The sequence below is a fragment of the Anabrus simplex genome, chromosome 9, assembly GCF_040414725.1.
Source record: "Anabrus simplex isolate iqAnaSimp1 chromosome 9, ASM4041472v1, whole genome shotgun sequence".
Taxonomy (NCBI): Eukaryota; Metazoa; Arthropoda; class Insecta; order Orthoptera; family Tettigoniidae; genus Anabrus; species Anabrus simplex.
In genome coordinates this window covers 5,675,693-5,689,174 of record NC_090273.1, presented here as the reverse complement: position 1 = coordinate 5,689,174, position 13,482 = coordinate 5,675,693, and the positions used below count along the sequence as shown (strand labels likewise).

At 38.1% G+C, this 13,482-nt stretch overlaps 1 protein-coding gene across 2 annotated transcripts in view; it reads left to right on the top strand.

The window, feature by feature from the left end:
• The window catches only part of Rab3-GAP (Rab3 GTPase activating protein), a 461,679-nt gene extending 449,241 nt beyond the window's left edge, over positions 1-12,438 (top strand). For both annotated transcript variants that reach the window (XM_067153758.2, XM_067153757.2), the window contains one exon: positions 9,464-12,438. In XM_067153758.2, coding sequence (XP_067009859.2) covers positions 9,464-9,622 — 159 coding nt within the window. In that variant the 3' untranslated portion in view covers positions 9,623-12,438. The remainder of the gene's footprint in view (positions 1-9,463) is intronic.
• The last annotated feature ends 1,044 nt before the right edge of the window (positions 12,439-13,482 follow it).

Here is a 13,482-nt window from a genome sequence, read left to right as displayed (position 1 = left end):
AGTCTTTCTAAATGATTGCCAATTTGCCTTATTTAAATTCCATTTACAGTATTGGAGTTTTGATGTGCTGTGTGGAGAACTTTGATCATCGTTAATTATGATGGGGAAGTGGTCGCTTCCTTGTAGAGTTGAATAAATGGACCAGTTAAATAGTGCAGCTATGTCTGGCGTACATATAGTTAAATCTATGCTACTGTATGTTCCGTGTGCTATATCAAAACGGGTTGGAGCAGTTGAGTTCAATAATACTAGAGTAAATTCATCTAGTATCTTCTCTATTTATTTCCCCCTTGCATCAGTATTGCGACTACCCCATAAACTGTTGAGGCTATTAAAATCACCCATCAAAATGAAGGGTTTGGGGAGTAGGTGTATTAGGTTTCTTAAATCATCAGCGTGAGATGTACTATTCGTAGGAAAATAAACATTACGTATGCATATAGCTTGTGGTAGGTATAATAAAACTGCGACTGCTTCTAAATCAGTAGTTAAAGGAACCTCTTGATGGTGTAAATTATTTTTAACATAGGTAGCTACGCCTCTACTTGCATGATTTGGATTAATTTGGTTTTTATAATGTTCGTTGAACTGTCTTAAATGGGAAACAAGGTTGTCTCTAAAGTTAGTTTCTTGTAGACAGACAACTGAAGGCTGATGTTTATTTAGTAGAAGTTGTAAATACTCTCGCTGTGATCGAAAACTGTTGAGGTTCCATTGAAGTAATGTTATAGTCATAAGAATGACGAACAGGTGAAGAGGGAATTTTGTCATCAATATGTGAGGGAAGTAGAGTCATCGCTGGAGTAATCTGGAACTAAACTGTTAATTGCTTCACCTCGGTTTTCACTGCTAGCCTTAAGCAGTTTCTTGACTATTCGAGTACTCCTGTTCTTAATGGATTTTTCAATGTAGTATGGATATAGTTTTTGAAGGGCTTGGGCTAAACCCTCTAGATCTTGGGTGTAATTCGAAGCTATTGTTGCTATGTCTATAACTCCAATACTGTTTTCAAAAAAGGATATGAGTTGTAAGTAACTGAGGGGAAAGGACTGAGGGTTGGCTTCTAGAACTTGCTTAATTGGCTTAAGCATATCACTAATAGTTGTGCTTTCTTTTTCTGTCTTTGGTTTCTTGTAAGTTTGTTTTGTCTTCTGTTCACTTGTCTTAGGTTCAGTTGTTAGGGGAAGTTTCTTAAAATCAAGATCTTTTCTGCCTGTAGTTTCACCGCTAGATAGTGATATTGGTCTCTTTGATCCAGCACGATGAACACATGGGGGGTTTTGAGGACATTCCAAAGGAGAGGTTAGAGTCGTTTCGACTGAGGGTAAAGGCCTACAGTTTTGAAGAGATGTAGATGTAGCAGTTGTCTGAAGAGTAATTTGTGAGGGAGTACAGGTAACATTTTCTTGACAGTTTGTTTTAATTTTTTGTGTATTCTCTACTAGTTGGGGAAATTCAGTTAGATTGATCTTGCCACGAGAATGACTATTTTGATTTAATGAGGAGCCTTCATTTATTATTTGATCATTATCAGGACAGTTTCCAGCTAAGTGCCCCTCAGTTTTACAAAAAAGCAGGTGGGTGTGTCAGAGGATAAAATAAATCCAGTAATTGGTACCCTCATATTCGATTTGGAGTGAGTCTGGAAGTTGGTTAAAGTCTTCATTTTGAACAAAAATCTGTCTTCGAAAACTGAGAATGTGAGAAAATCCAGGGATTGTTAAACCTGCTCTAATAGGTGATATCTTTGACATTGGTTTAGTGCTGAGTTTGAGAAATTCTTCAATAACAATATTAGGAATCACAGGGCAAACATTAGATAGACTAACTCGTTTGTTTTTAGTTCGGAGAGGTCTTCTTTCCAAGGAAACATTATTTATGAGAATCTTGGGATGTTTTGAAATTAATTCTTCAACACACTTTTGACTTGCAAGGAAGATGCATATTCTTCCATTAGATAGCTGCCTCTGTGGATCAGCGGTAGAGTGTCGGCCTCCGGATCCCAAGATAGCGGGTTCAAACCCGGCAGAGGTAGTCGGATTTTTGAAGGGCGGAAAAAAGTCCATTCGACACTCCATGTCGTACGATGTCGGCATGTAAAAGATCTCTGGTGACACATTTGGTGTTTACCCGACAAAATTAATTAAATCTCAGCCATAGACGCCCAAGAGAGTTTCGGTTTACTCGGCCTGCCATCTAGTGGGGGCCTGGAGTAAAACGGAACGTCGAAATTGACGAGCAGACAGCCAGATGGCGTCAAATTGAAATGTCTGCACACGGTAGCTGAGGCCATACGATTATTATTATTATTCCATTAGATATCCGCGAGACAAATCGGATGTTACTAGGGCTAGTCACTTTTCCAATTGCTAGTATATAATCTCAGATACTAATACCATTCAATAACAATAGCTTGATTTTTTTTCAAAATGGCGCCCGGTAATGACGACGTAGTGTTTTATTCTCCGAGTAAATTAACCGTAAAATGTGACGAAAAGTGCGGAAAATGTCGAAAATTAGTGAAAAATGGAATGTTGTGTGATTCATGTGATCGATGGTGGCATTATAAGTGCGGAAATTGCCCTAGAGACGTAAAAACTAATGAAAATGTTGACTGGATTTGTGAGCAGTGTGTTCGGAATGTTGTTGTTGGAGACGCGTTGACGAAGCACCGAAAACAGTCGATGAGGAATATAAAAGTGCATTAGAAATTATAAACATTCTAAAAAAGGACAATGAGACTCTTAAAGTTGAAAATCAAGAATTAAAAGAAAGACTGCGATCGCTAGAATTTGGGACTGACCATTCTTCGAGTGATATACCAGTACAAGTAACAAACTCGAGCACGTGGTGTCAAGTAGTTCGTGGATGGCCGGCTAAGAAGAAATCTACAACTGAATTTCCGGAAATAAACATTAGAAATAGGTTTTCTGCCCTAAATAATTTAATCCTGGAAGAAAGTGATCGCGCGCGTGAAACCAAATCATCGCGATCCGTTGCCGTGCCGAGTTTAAAATTTAGGCCTAGAATTCAGATTCAAGACCCAGTTAGGCCTAAATCAGCGAAGGTAGCTGTGTTTGGTGATAGCCAAGGAAGGGGAATTGCGGGAGTGATTAACGACGAGAATATAGCAGCAACCGGAGAAATATATCCAGGAGCTTCTATCAGCAGTGTTGTGGAAAACGTAGAAGCAGCAACTAGGAACTTCGGGAGCGGCGATGCAGTGCTTATCATCGGTGGGACGAACGACGTAGCTCGCGACGACGCCAAGAATGTAAGATCACAACTTAAACATACACTAGGGAAGCTGACCCACACTAACGTCTTTGTAGTGAACGTGCCCTACAGACATGATTTGAGTAGAGACTCGTGTGTGAACATTGAAGTGGACAAGGTCAATACAGATATCGTTAAAATTTGTAAACATTTTCGGAATACTCAGGTTATTGAATGCAGCAGTTTTGAGAGATACTGTTATACAAAACATGGCCTCCATCTAAACAATTCAGGTAAACGAAAGATAGCAAATATTGTTCTAGATTTTATTAATCTTAAGATATGTACTGTAAAACAGGCAACTCCCTTGAGTTATAATACTGACCAGGAAAACTAGTAGAAAGAGCCAGCTGTACTTCAAGCTGGCTCAGTCAACTAGAAAAAGAAACTCAGGATAGTAAGGAATTTCAAGTTACCCAATTGCAACAGTCAAGTTTTAGGGAGGAAGGGGGTCTGAGATTGCTCTTGGTAAACTGTCAAAGTGTAGTAAATAAACAATTAAAATTCGGTACATTGATGGAATCTTATGAGACTGATGTGGTGATAGGAGTGGAATCGTGGTTGAAAGAAGGGGTGGGTAATAGAGAAGTATTTCCAGAAGGGTACACAGTCTATCGTAGAGACCGAGGAGGTAAAAAGGGAGGGGGGGGGGTGTTTATTCTGGTGAAGGAAACTTACTGTTCACATGAATGGTTTACCGATGAAAGGGATGAAATATTAGGGATAAAATTAGTTTGTGATAATATGAAGGAGGTGGGAATTATAGGAACATACAGGCCTGGAAGAGAGGAAAGAGACATGGAAATCTTTGAAAAAATAATAGATTATACTCGTAAAAACAATAATAATGATATGGTAATAATTGGGGGAGATCTAAACTTGCCTGAAGTTGAATGGAAAGGAGCTGCAAGTGAAGCCCATGAACAGAAACTGGCAAATAAGTTAATTTGGGAGGGAGGATTTACACAAGTAGTACAAGAACCGACTCGTCTCAATAACTTACTAGATGTATTCTTGGTTAAACCATGGGAAATTGTTGATAAAACTGAGGTAATTGAAGGAATAGGAGACCATAAGGCTGTAATAATGGATGTAGGACTCGTACCAAAAAGGCTTAATAAGAGGGTTACACAAGACAAGAAATTGTACAGAAAAACTAAAGTTGATGAATTTGGGACTTACCTTAAATCACAATTCAGTTGTTGGATAAGTGAAGGGAGTAACGTGGATACACTTTGGGCTAAATTTAAAGGAATTATTTGGGAAGGAGAGAAGAGATTTGTACCTGTTAAGAAGGGTAAAATGACCTCAGACCCTGTTTATTATACAAGGGAAATAAGAAAATTAAAAAGAAAATGTAGAATAGTAAACAGGAAAATCAAAGAGGGTAGGGAGAGTAGAGAAACTAGAAAACAGCTAATGAGGGAACTGAATAGAGTGAAAAAGGAAGCAAAAGAGAATTATATGAATGGCATACTTCAAGAGGGTAATGACCACAAAGGGAAATGGAAAAAGCTGTATTCATATATCAGGAATCAAAAAGGAAAAGGAATCCAAATTCCTACAATGGTGGGAGAAGGGGGTGAACACTATTTAACAGATACTGAGAAAGCAAACCTATTTAGTAGGGAATTTAGAGATTCAGTAGATGATTGTCAAGAGTTGGGAACCGAAACAGAAGATAGAGAGGGAGAGAGACAGAGGGAAACAAGAAGCTTCTCATTCACAAACGAAGATATTTTCAGAGAAATCCAACTGCTTTAGCAAGGAAAAGCTGCAGGAAGTGATCAAATTACTGGGGAGGTATTAAAGACAATGGGGTGGTACATAGTGCCTTATTTAAAATTTCTCTTTGACTATGTCATAAATAATAGTGTAATACCAAAGGAATGGAAGGAATCTATAATAATACCAATTTATAAAGGAAAGGGTGATAAAAGGAAACCAGAGAACTACAGACCAATCAGCCTGACCAGTATAGTTTGTAAAATTCTGGAGAGTTTAATATCGAAGTACATCAGAGGGATATGTGATGAAAAAAATTGGTTCATGAGGAGCCAGTATGGATTTAGAAAGAAATTTTCTTGTGAGGCACAACTGGTGGGATTTCAGCAGGACATATCAGATCAGTTGGATTCAGGAGGTCAGTTAGATTGCATAGCCATAGATCTTTCCAAAGCCTTTGATAGAGTGGAACATGGAATATTATTAAAGAAATTGGAGGGAATAGGATTGGACGTAAGGGTTACACGTTGGATAAAAGCATTTCTAAATTCAAGGGTTCAGAAAGTCAAAGTAGGAAATAATGTATCTCAGGAAGAGAAAGTTTGGAAGGGAATTGCACAGGGTAGTATAATCGGTCCGTTACTTTTCTTAATATACGCAAATGATTTAGGGAACAATATAACATCAAAAATAAGATTGTTTGCAGATGACATAATTGTTTATAGAGAAATAAACAACATTGAGGATTGTTCAGAATTACAAAGGGACCTTGAAAGTATCCAACAATGGATTGAAGAAAATAATATGAAGGTTAATGGAGGCAAATCAACTGTTACAACTTTTACAAACAGGAGCTTTAAAACTGAATTTGAATATACTTTGGATGAGGTAGTTATCGCAAAAGATGGCAAGTGCAAATACTTAGGTGTGAGATTTGAAAGTAATTTGCACTGGAAGGGTCATATTGACGACATTGTTGGGAAAGCATACAGATCATTACATGTCATAATGAGGCTACTTAAAGGATGCAACAAAGAATTAAAAGAAAAAAGTTACTTGAGTATGGTTCGTCCATTATTGGAATATGCAAACAGTGTTTGGGATCCTCACCAAGAATACCTAATAAAAGAAATAGATAGTGTGCAGAGGAAAGCAGCAAGATTTGTAACAGGGGATTTCAGGAGAAAGAGTAGTGTATCAGAAATGTTAAAGGAACTTGGGTGGGAAACTTTAAGTAAGAGAAGGGAGAAAACTAGACTTACAGGATTATACAGAGCCTATACAGGAGATGAAGCATGGGGAGATATCCGTGAGAGGCTTCAGTTGGAAAATAATTATATCGGCAGGACTGACCACAAATATAAAATTAGAAGGAATTTTAGCAGAAGCGATTGGGGTAAATTTTCATTCATTGGGAAGGGTGTGAAGGAGTGGAACAGTTTACCAGGGGTAGTGTTTGATCCTTTTCCAAAATCTGTACAGATATTCAAGAAGAGAATAAACAGCAACAGAGAAAATAAATGAAGTGTTAGAGGGCATTCGACCAGTGCAGGTTATTGTAAATAAAAAAAATGTGTGTGAATAAATTAATTTCATCCCCTGGTCTAAGGAGTTTGGACAGCCAAAGTAGGGGACTGCCTGTAGGGGTGAAGTACAGTGGGGACTTCCGAGGGCCCTGGGACCGCTACGGTAGCTGTGAAGGCCCTTCAGGAACTCTGAAAAGTGGTGGCATAAGGGGCTCTGGTTAAGACCCAGCAGGTCGTTATGCTACTTAGGATCCAGAACGGTAAAAAAAAAAAAAAAAGTAAATAAATAAATGCAATGTAAATATTAATGTTATACCAGTTGTATAGTATCATTGAAGTAATTCCACATACTGTATATCAGTTGACTATATTTGTAAGTAGTACAGGAGATATTATAAGTAGAATTTTGTTAACAATATAAATTTATTAAGGATGAGCTGTGTGTTTAATAGAAAACATTGTTAGTGTAAATTGTATAATATTGTATTATAGGAAAAATTTTCTTCTCTTGTTAATTTAATATTTAGTGCTTGACAATAATGTATTTTAGTGTACCATTTGCCACCGAGGTAGACACCTCATTTGCAAATAAAGAGATTTTGATTTGATTTGATCTTTGGTAGGATAGGATTGCATTGCTGCAGAGTAACTTAACCTTGGATTGTTAGGAGATTGTGTCATGAGGTTACCTAGTTCACCGGTATGGGTGGGAATTATGCTTTCTTTATCGTGTCGATTCATGAGTTGATACTTGCTGAGTTTCATTATTTAGATTCAGTGAGTTAGAAAAATCTTGCCGACCTCCATCAACAGAGGCGGCCATTATCGGTTAGCTAACAGGATGAGATTATAGTTATGAGATTAATCCTTTAATGAACACTAATCTCCACAATGCAGATTTAAAACCACATTCACTACATAAGTACTTACCAGCTTCAATCTGGTGCTTTAGACGGTAAATTTTAGCTTAGAATTACCGATTATTCAATAGTTCCAAGCGACAATATTACACGCGAACATCATGTAAGTCACTGCCATCTTGGTCGGATGTCCTTAAACTTGTTTTCTATGTCCGCACGAGTAAGTTTTGCCGTGTCCGCGATCGTTTTGAACGTGGTAAACAAACCTTTGGTAAAATGGATACGCACAATCTTCATCGCCAGGTAGAGAACATGCTGGGGTTTCTCTCTGCATCTGTCACGTCTACAAAATTCACTTGCATCCATCATAAGAGTGATGTGCGCACTTTTCAATGTACGTAGTTCGAGGTAGATAGTTGGAAACGGGTGCTCTTCATGGTGTTCGTCGTAGATCAAACAGATCGGTTACTGTGCCATGCATGGTGTAAGAGTGTGTTGCTTAGCGAGAGGCAGTTTGTTATTGTCTGGACTGTGAGCTTGTTTTCTGATATCACAGTATAGGTTACAATGGTGTCTGGAAACCGATGACAGTCACATCCCACATCGTGACATAGGAAGGAAAACCCAGCTGAGTGATCATGTTCCTACGGTAAGAGAGACGCGGTCTTCCTCTCGACTTCTTCCCTAGGACCTTGCCTTCGATGACATTCTGGAGAAAGGTGTCATGTCGTAGGATGTGTCCAAGAAATTTAGTTCTCCTCTCCTCTGTTGAATAAATTAAGGTCCATTTCTCATTAATGTCATTCAAGATTTGGATATTAGTCTTTTCTGTCCAACTTGTCCCTGTCAGTCTTCTCCAGAATCATATTTCCACAGCTTCTGGTCTTGATTGTGCTTAAGTCTCGCAACTGTAAGTTAGCACACTCCAAACAAAGGTTTTAACAAATTTCTTCCTGGTTTAAATTCCTATGCACTTTTTAACAATAGATGTTTTGTGCTTTGAAACACTTGTTTTGCCATAGCAATTCTTCTTTTGGCTTCTGTTAGGCACTGATTATCATTGGTAATAACACTACCCAGGTAAAGAAGTTCTTTAACCTGATCTGTTTTTGCACAGCCTAACTTAATGTTTGTTTTCAATTCAGTCTTCTTTTGAACGACCATCACTTTCATTTCCTTTGTGTTTATTTTTAGCCTGAACTTCTCTAACGTGTTGTTTAGTATACTGAGCATCGTGCGCTCTAAATCAGCTATCAATACAATATCATCTGCAAAGCGAATACTATTAATTTGTTTACCATTAAAATTTATCCCTTTGGTTTATTTTTTATTTTATTTTTTTACTGTTCTAATGGCAAAGTCTATGAAGATATTAAACAGATAAGGCGATAAGGGACAGCCTTGCTGCACTCCTCTTCTTTTTCTTGCTTCTCTTGTCATTCTATTCATGTTTATTTCTGTGCTTTGGGATTTATACAGGTTAAGAAGCAAATATCTGCTCTTCCAATCTAGACCCAGTGTTCTCAAAGTTTGAAATAATAACTTCCAGTCAACCTTATCGAATGCTTTCTCTAAATGAACAAAAGCTACGTAAGTTTTCCTGTTAACTTCCAGTCTTCTCTCCAGGATTTGACGCAGAGGTAGAATTGCTTCTCTAGTACCCCTACCTGCTCTGAAGCCATATTGATTATGTTAAAAAAAAGAATATGATTGTAAAAAAAAAAAGTCTAATGCAAAAGTTTACTGAAGAAGAATAGAATATTATTATAATGCGGTAGTTAAATGTCAGCAAAAAGACTACGCAGAAGTTTACTCTAGGAAGAAATTGGGTAGCGAATTTTTGTTTAGAGTTTAGACAAAGTAATGGTTATCGCTTCCAATTTTAATTTACACAGGATTTATTTTTGTTTAATTGACTCTGCACAAATTTACTCTATTTTGAAAGAAAGAAAGAAAGAAAGAAAGAAAAAAAGAAATGTTTATAAAATATGTATTCTCTTCCATTCATCTCCATTCCAAAATCTCTCTTCTTTCGAGTCGTCCTCAAAAAGTTTTACAAGTACCATATGCTTACAGAATGAGGGTGCGCCTCCCTGCATCCTCTGGTCTGCTGGGGACACGGCGCAGCTGCTGGGGCAAGTGGTGCAGTCACTGCCCGAGGAGTATGCCGAGTACCAACTGGCCCTGCACATGCTGGACGCCGTGAGTGCTCTGCAAGAAGACGTGGCAACGTGACGCTAATCCAACGCCTGTGATACACAGTTCCTGTAGACCTGAGCAGGATGGTTCTGAGCACATCATGTACAATGTCCTCATGTTTGTTTGTCAGAAAGAAAATGTGTGTCAGTTTTGCAGCCTTTGTTCCTTTTAGTGTACATTCCATTGAAAGTAGGGACACTTCGCAGCTGAGGAAACAGTTTACTAGCGTGGTTAATGTAAGGTGTGTCACTACAGTAGATCTTGAAGGCATAACGTTGAATTATTGTTTTTGTCTCGTCCTACTCTACACAATAATTTGGTATGGATAGCAAATATATCAATGGCTTACTTCTAAACCTCGTATCTCCCAATGCACTTCCTATCCATTATCTTCCTTAAGATCGAACACGCCTCCCAGCCACATGTGGATGTATAGTCCATCAGAACAATTTTCGTTGTGTTCATTTTCCTATGCCGATGTGTAAAGGAAAATGCACCTCAAATACATCAAAGTGTAGGAGTGCATAAATTCGCCATGCAAACAACGTCCCTACAATACAGTACGTTAGAGTCCATTTTCGTTTAGGAGGTGGCATAGGAAAATGGACATAACGAAAATTGTTCTGATGGACTGCATATAAATATGTAGCCGGAAGGCGTGACCAGTCTTAAGACATATAATGGGTAGGAAGAGCATTGTGACATACGAGGTTTTAGAAGTAAGCCAACAATATACTGAAGGGCATACAAGTAGCTACGTGGTTATTGCCACTTTGATCAGGATGATTTTATGTTAATTATTTGCAATGTTTTATTACTGTATTTACCCATATATGAGAGAAGCCCCTAAAAATAATCTTGATTTTCAGGAACGAATATTTTTATTATCTGTAAGTGTTAACGAATGACACAAACTTATGCATCACCCAGTATCAATTTTTTGAAATGTGACCTTAAGTAGTATAGTTTCAGTTGATATAAGAATGGAAATTTATATTTTAAGAGATACTAACCCAAATAATCACCATTCACCTTCAAGGTCAGTGTCTTTGCCTGTTTGCTTATGAAATACTAATACTTGCTTATATAAGCAATTCTGTCATAATGAAAACTAATCTTAATTTTAAATCACTTTGAGCAACTGACTCTGAACATTCAGTTTTTTCGAAAGATGATCCATCCATGTTGTTAGACAACAATACTTCTTGAAACAATGTGCAGTTGATGCTAGAATGAAATTATAAACAATAACTAGTACAATTACACTTACCTGGTGAGATGTTGTTCCCTGCCCCAATAATGTCTCAGATTGTTTCTTTAGCTTGCCTGAAATATATACTGAAGGGCATACAAGTAGCTCTGTGGTTATTGCCACTTTGATCAGGATGATTTTATGTGAATTATTTGCAATGTTTTACTACTGTATTTACCCATATATGCCAGAGGCATCGGAGGTGGTCCTCAAATGGTTTATTCATACAACATAAACTACCTGCAGCTGGGAATTATCTCGAAATTTGCATTAAGTTCAGGAACAGTCGCCTTCACACTTGGTGTCCATACATAGTAGAACTTGTTTCAGTACAGCTGATCACCTGTTTCACACTTCTTTCCAGTCCAACCTTTGACCTTATATCTGATTATAATGGTACTTTGCAGCTTCCCCTGCTGCAGATGCTTCCTTCCATCAGCCAATACTGCCAACATCACTGTTACTCAAAGATTTTAATTAACACAGATTTCGAACCTGTTGGTCAACTGGAGGCATGTTGAAGTACACTGGTGTTTCCCAATACGAGATGGTAACTAACTGTGCTGAATACAAAAGAGAATTACATACTATGAGCTTTTTACTAAAATAGTTTGGTAGCCATGCCTCCCCATGAACCTTACACTCAGTGTAACGACACTTCTTGTAGTTTCCTGCGAAATAGGAAGAACATTCTTTTATTTTTCATGCACGTATTCCGGAACTACTTCTAGGTCTTTGAAATGGCCATTGTTCGGTCCACAAAAAGCCTTCTTCACAGAATGGGTGTCTTTAAATTTTTTTTGTTGATTTTCTCCAATGTCGAACACTAGCTTCTATAACATCATAAGTTTGTGCTGCAAGGCTGTTGTTCGTTTCCTAAAATCTCACCCCTTCAAGTTTCAACTTTGCATCTCAGCTGCAACATTTTGTTCCGCTGTTTGGCAGCAAATGTGTACCAGTTCCAGCTGCAAGGTCAGCTCGGCTGTCTCTTACAATAAACAGCTGAGAAGTTTTATTTCATGGAAGTTACTCTTAGCAATGGGAAGGAAGCGGCCGTGGGCTTAATGAAGGTACAGCCCCTACATTTGCCTGGTGTGAAAATGGGAAAACATGGAAAACCATCTTCAGGGCTGCCGACAGTGGGATTCGAACCCCATTATCTCCCGGATGCAAGGTCACAGCTGTGCGCCTCTAACTGCACGACCAACTCGCCCGGTCATTCATTAATTATTGAATTAATTTATTCAATATAATTTCCTACATAACCAGACTCTCAAATATTACAGCAACAACATACACGTAAGTACAAGCATAAGAAGAATCTAACAGGTTAGAATGTTTAAGTTCATGGTAGATAATATCCAATTACTTTATGATCATTCACATTTTCTGCCCCTCACACTTCACACTGTGTTTCCTGTTCAATGAATGGTGGAGTGGAAAGCTCCAATGTTCAGTTCGGCTCTATTCCATGAACTCATTGAGGACCGTGGACAGCAGAAGATGTTTAAGGTTCCTCCTATCCTGCAGGCCGCGAATGGTGTAAGACTTTGCTTTGATGCTTGCTTTTTGTTTAAAGGTGCCTAACATCTAGGTCATCAGCCCGGTGTAAGACTTTAAGAGTAACGCTGTTTATATTCGGCATCTGTGCATTCCTACATCTTAGTCAGCGTTACTAGCTGTAACAGGAAGTTGGTTGATCTTGTTTCCTGAATGAGATCATCCTCGCGTTGCATGGCATCTTGTTTATCTCGGCTGTTTCAGCACTTCCTGGCGCATCAAGTATGTACTTGAGATTCCAATGCAATGCATGCCGTTCTTGCCAAATGTAATATAATTCATATCCATGGCTTATAAAGCAAAGTTTCTTACAGAAGACAAAATATTACATATTGTTCACAGTGATAATTCTGGTGATTAACTTATTCCCGAAATAGATTCACATAGTGAAAGTGACAAGGAAATTCAGATTCCTGAATCCGATAGGCCTATAGAGGAAATTGAAGTGCCTAATACATATCAACATGTCCACCTGTTCCACCATTTACAGGATATTCAGGTCTAAACATTCAAATGGAAAATGAGCATGAATTTGAGTTACATGAGTATTTTCATTCATCACGAATTTTATCAGCATTTGTGTCAACAGACAAATCTCTATGCGAGTCAAGCGACAAGTGTGGCACCAGGGGTAGAAGAAAATAGAAATAATTCAGTAGCCAGCCCCTTTTTATCAGGAGCCAGCACATTTTTTGCAAATATACATTATGAAAACCACAGGTTAGACTAGGATAAAGCTACGTACTTTTTTTGAAATGTGACCTTACGTAGTATAGTCTCAGTTCATATAAGAATGGAAATTTATATTTTAAGAGATACTAACCCAAATAATCACCATTCAACTTCAAGGTCAGCATCTTTTACAATTACACTACATGTGCCTGTTTGATTTTCCACCAAAACACCAACGATCAATACATTTTGTTGCATCAAAGTCCTTTAAAGATGGTCCATTGAAACATATCATTATGAGATCACATAAGTTCTTCTCGGCAAGCGTGGTTCGCAGTTTGTGCTTAATAATATTCATCGTGCTGAACCCTCGCTCACATGATGAGTCAATACAAGAATTGTTGCCACTATA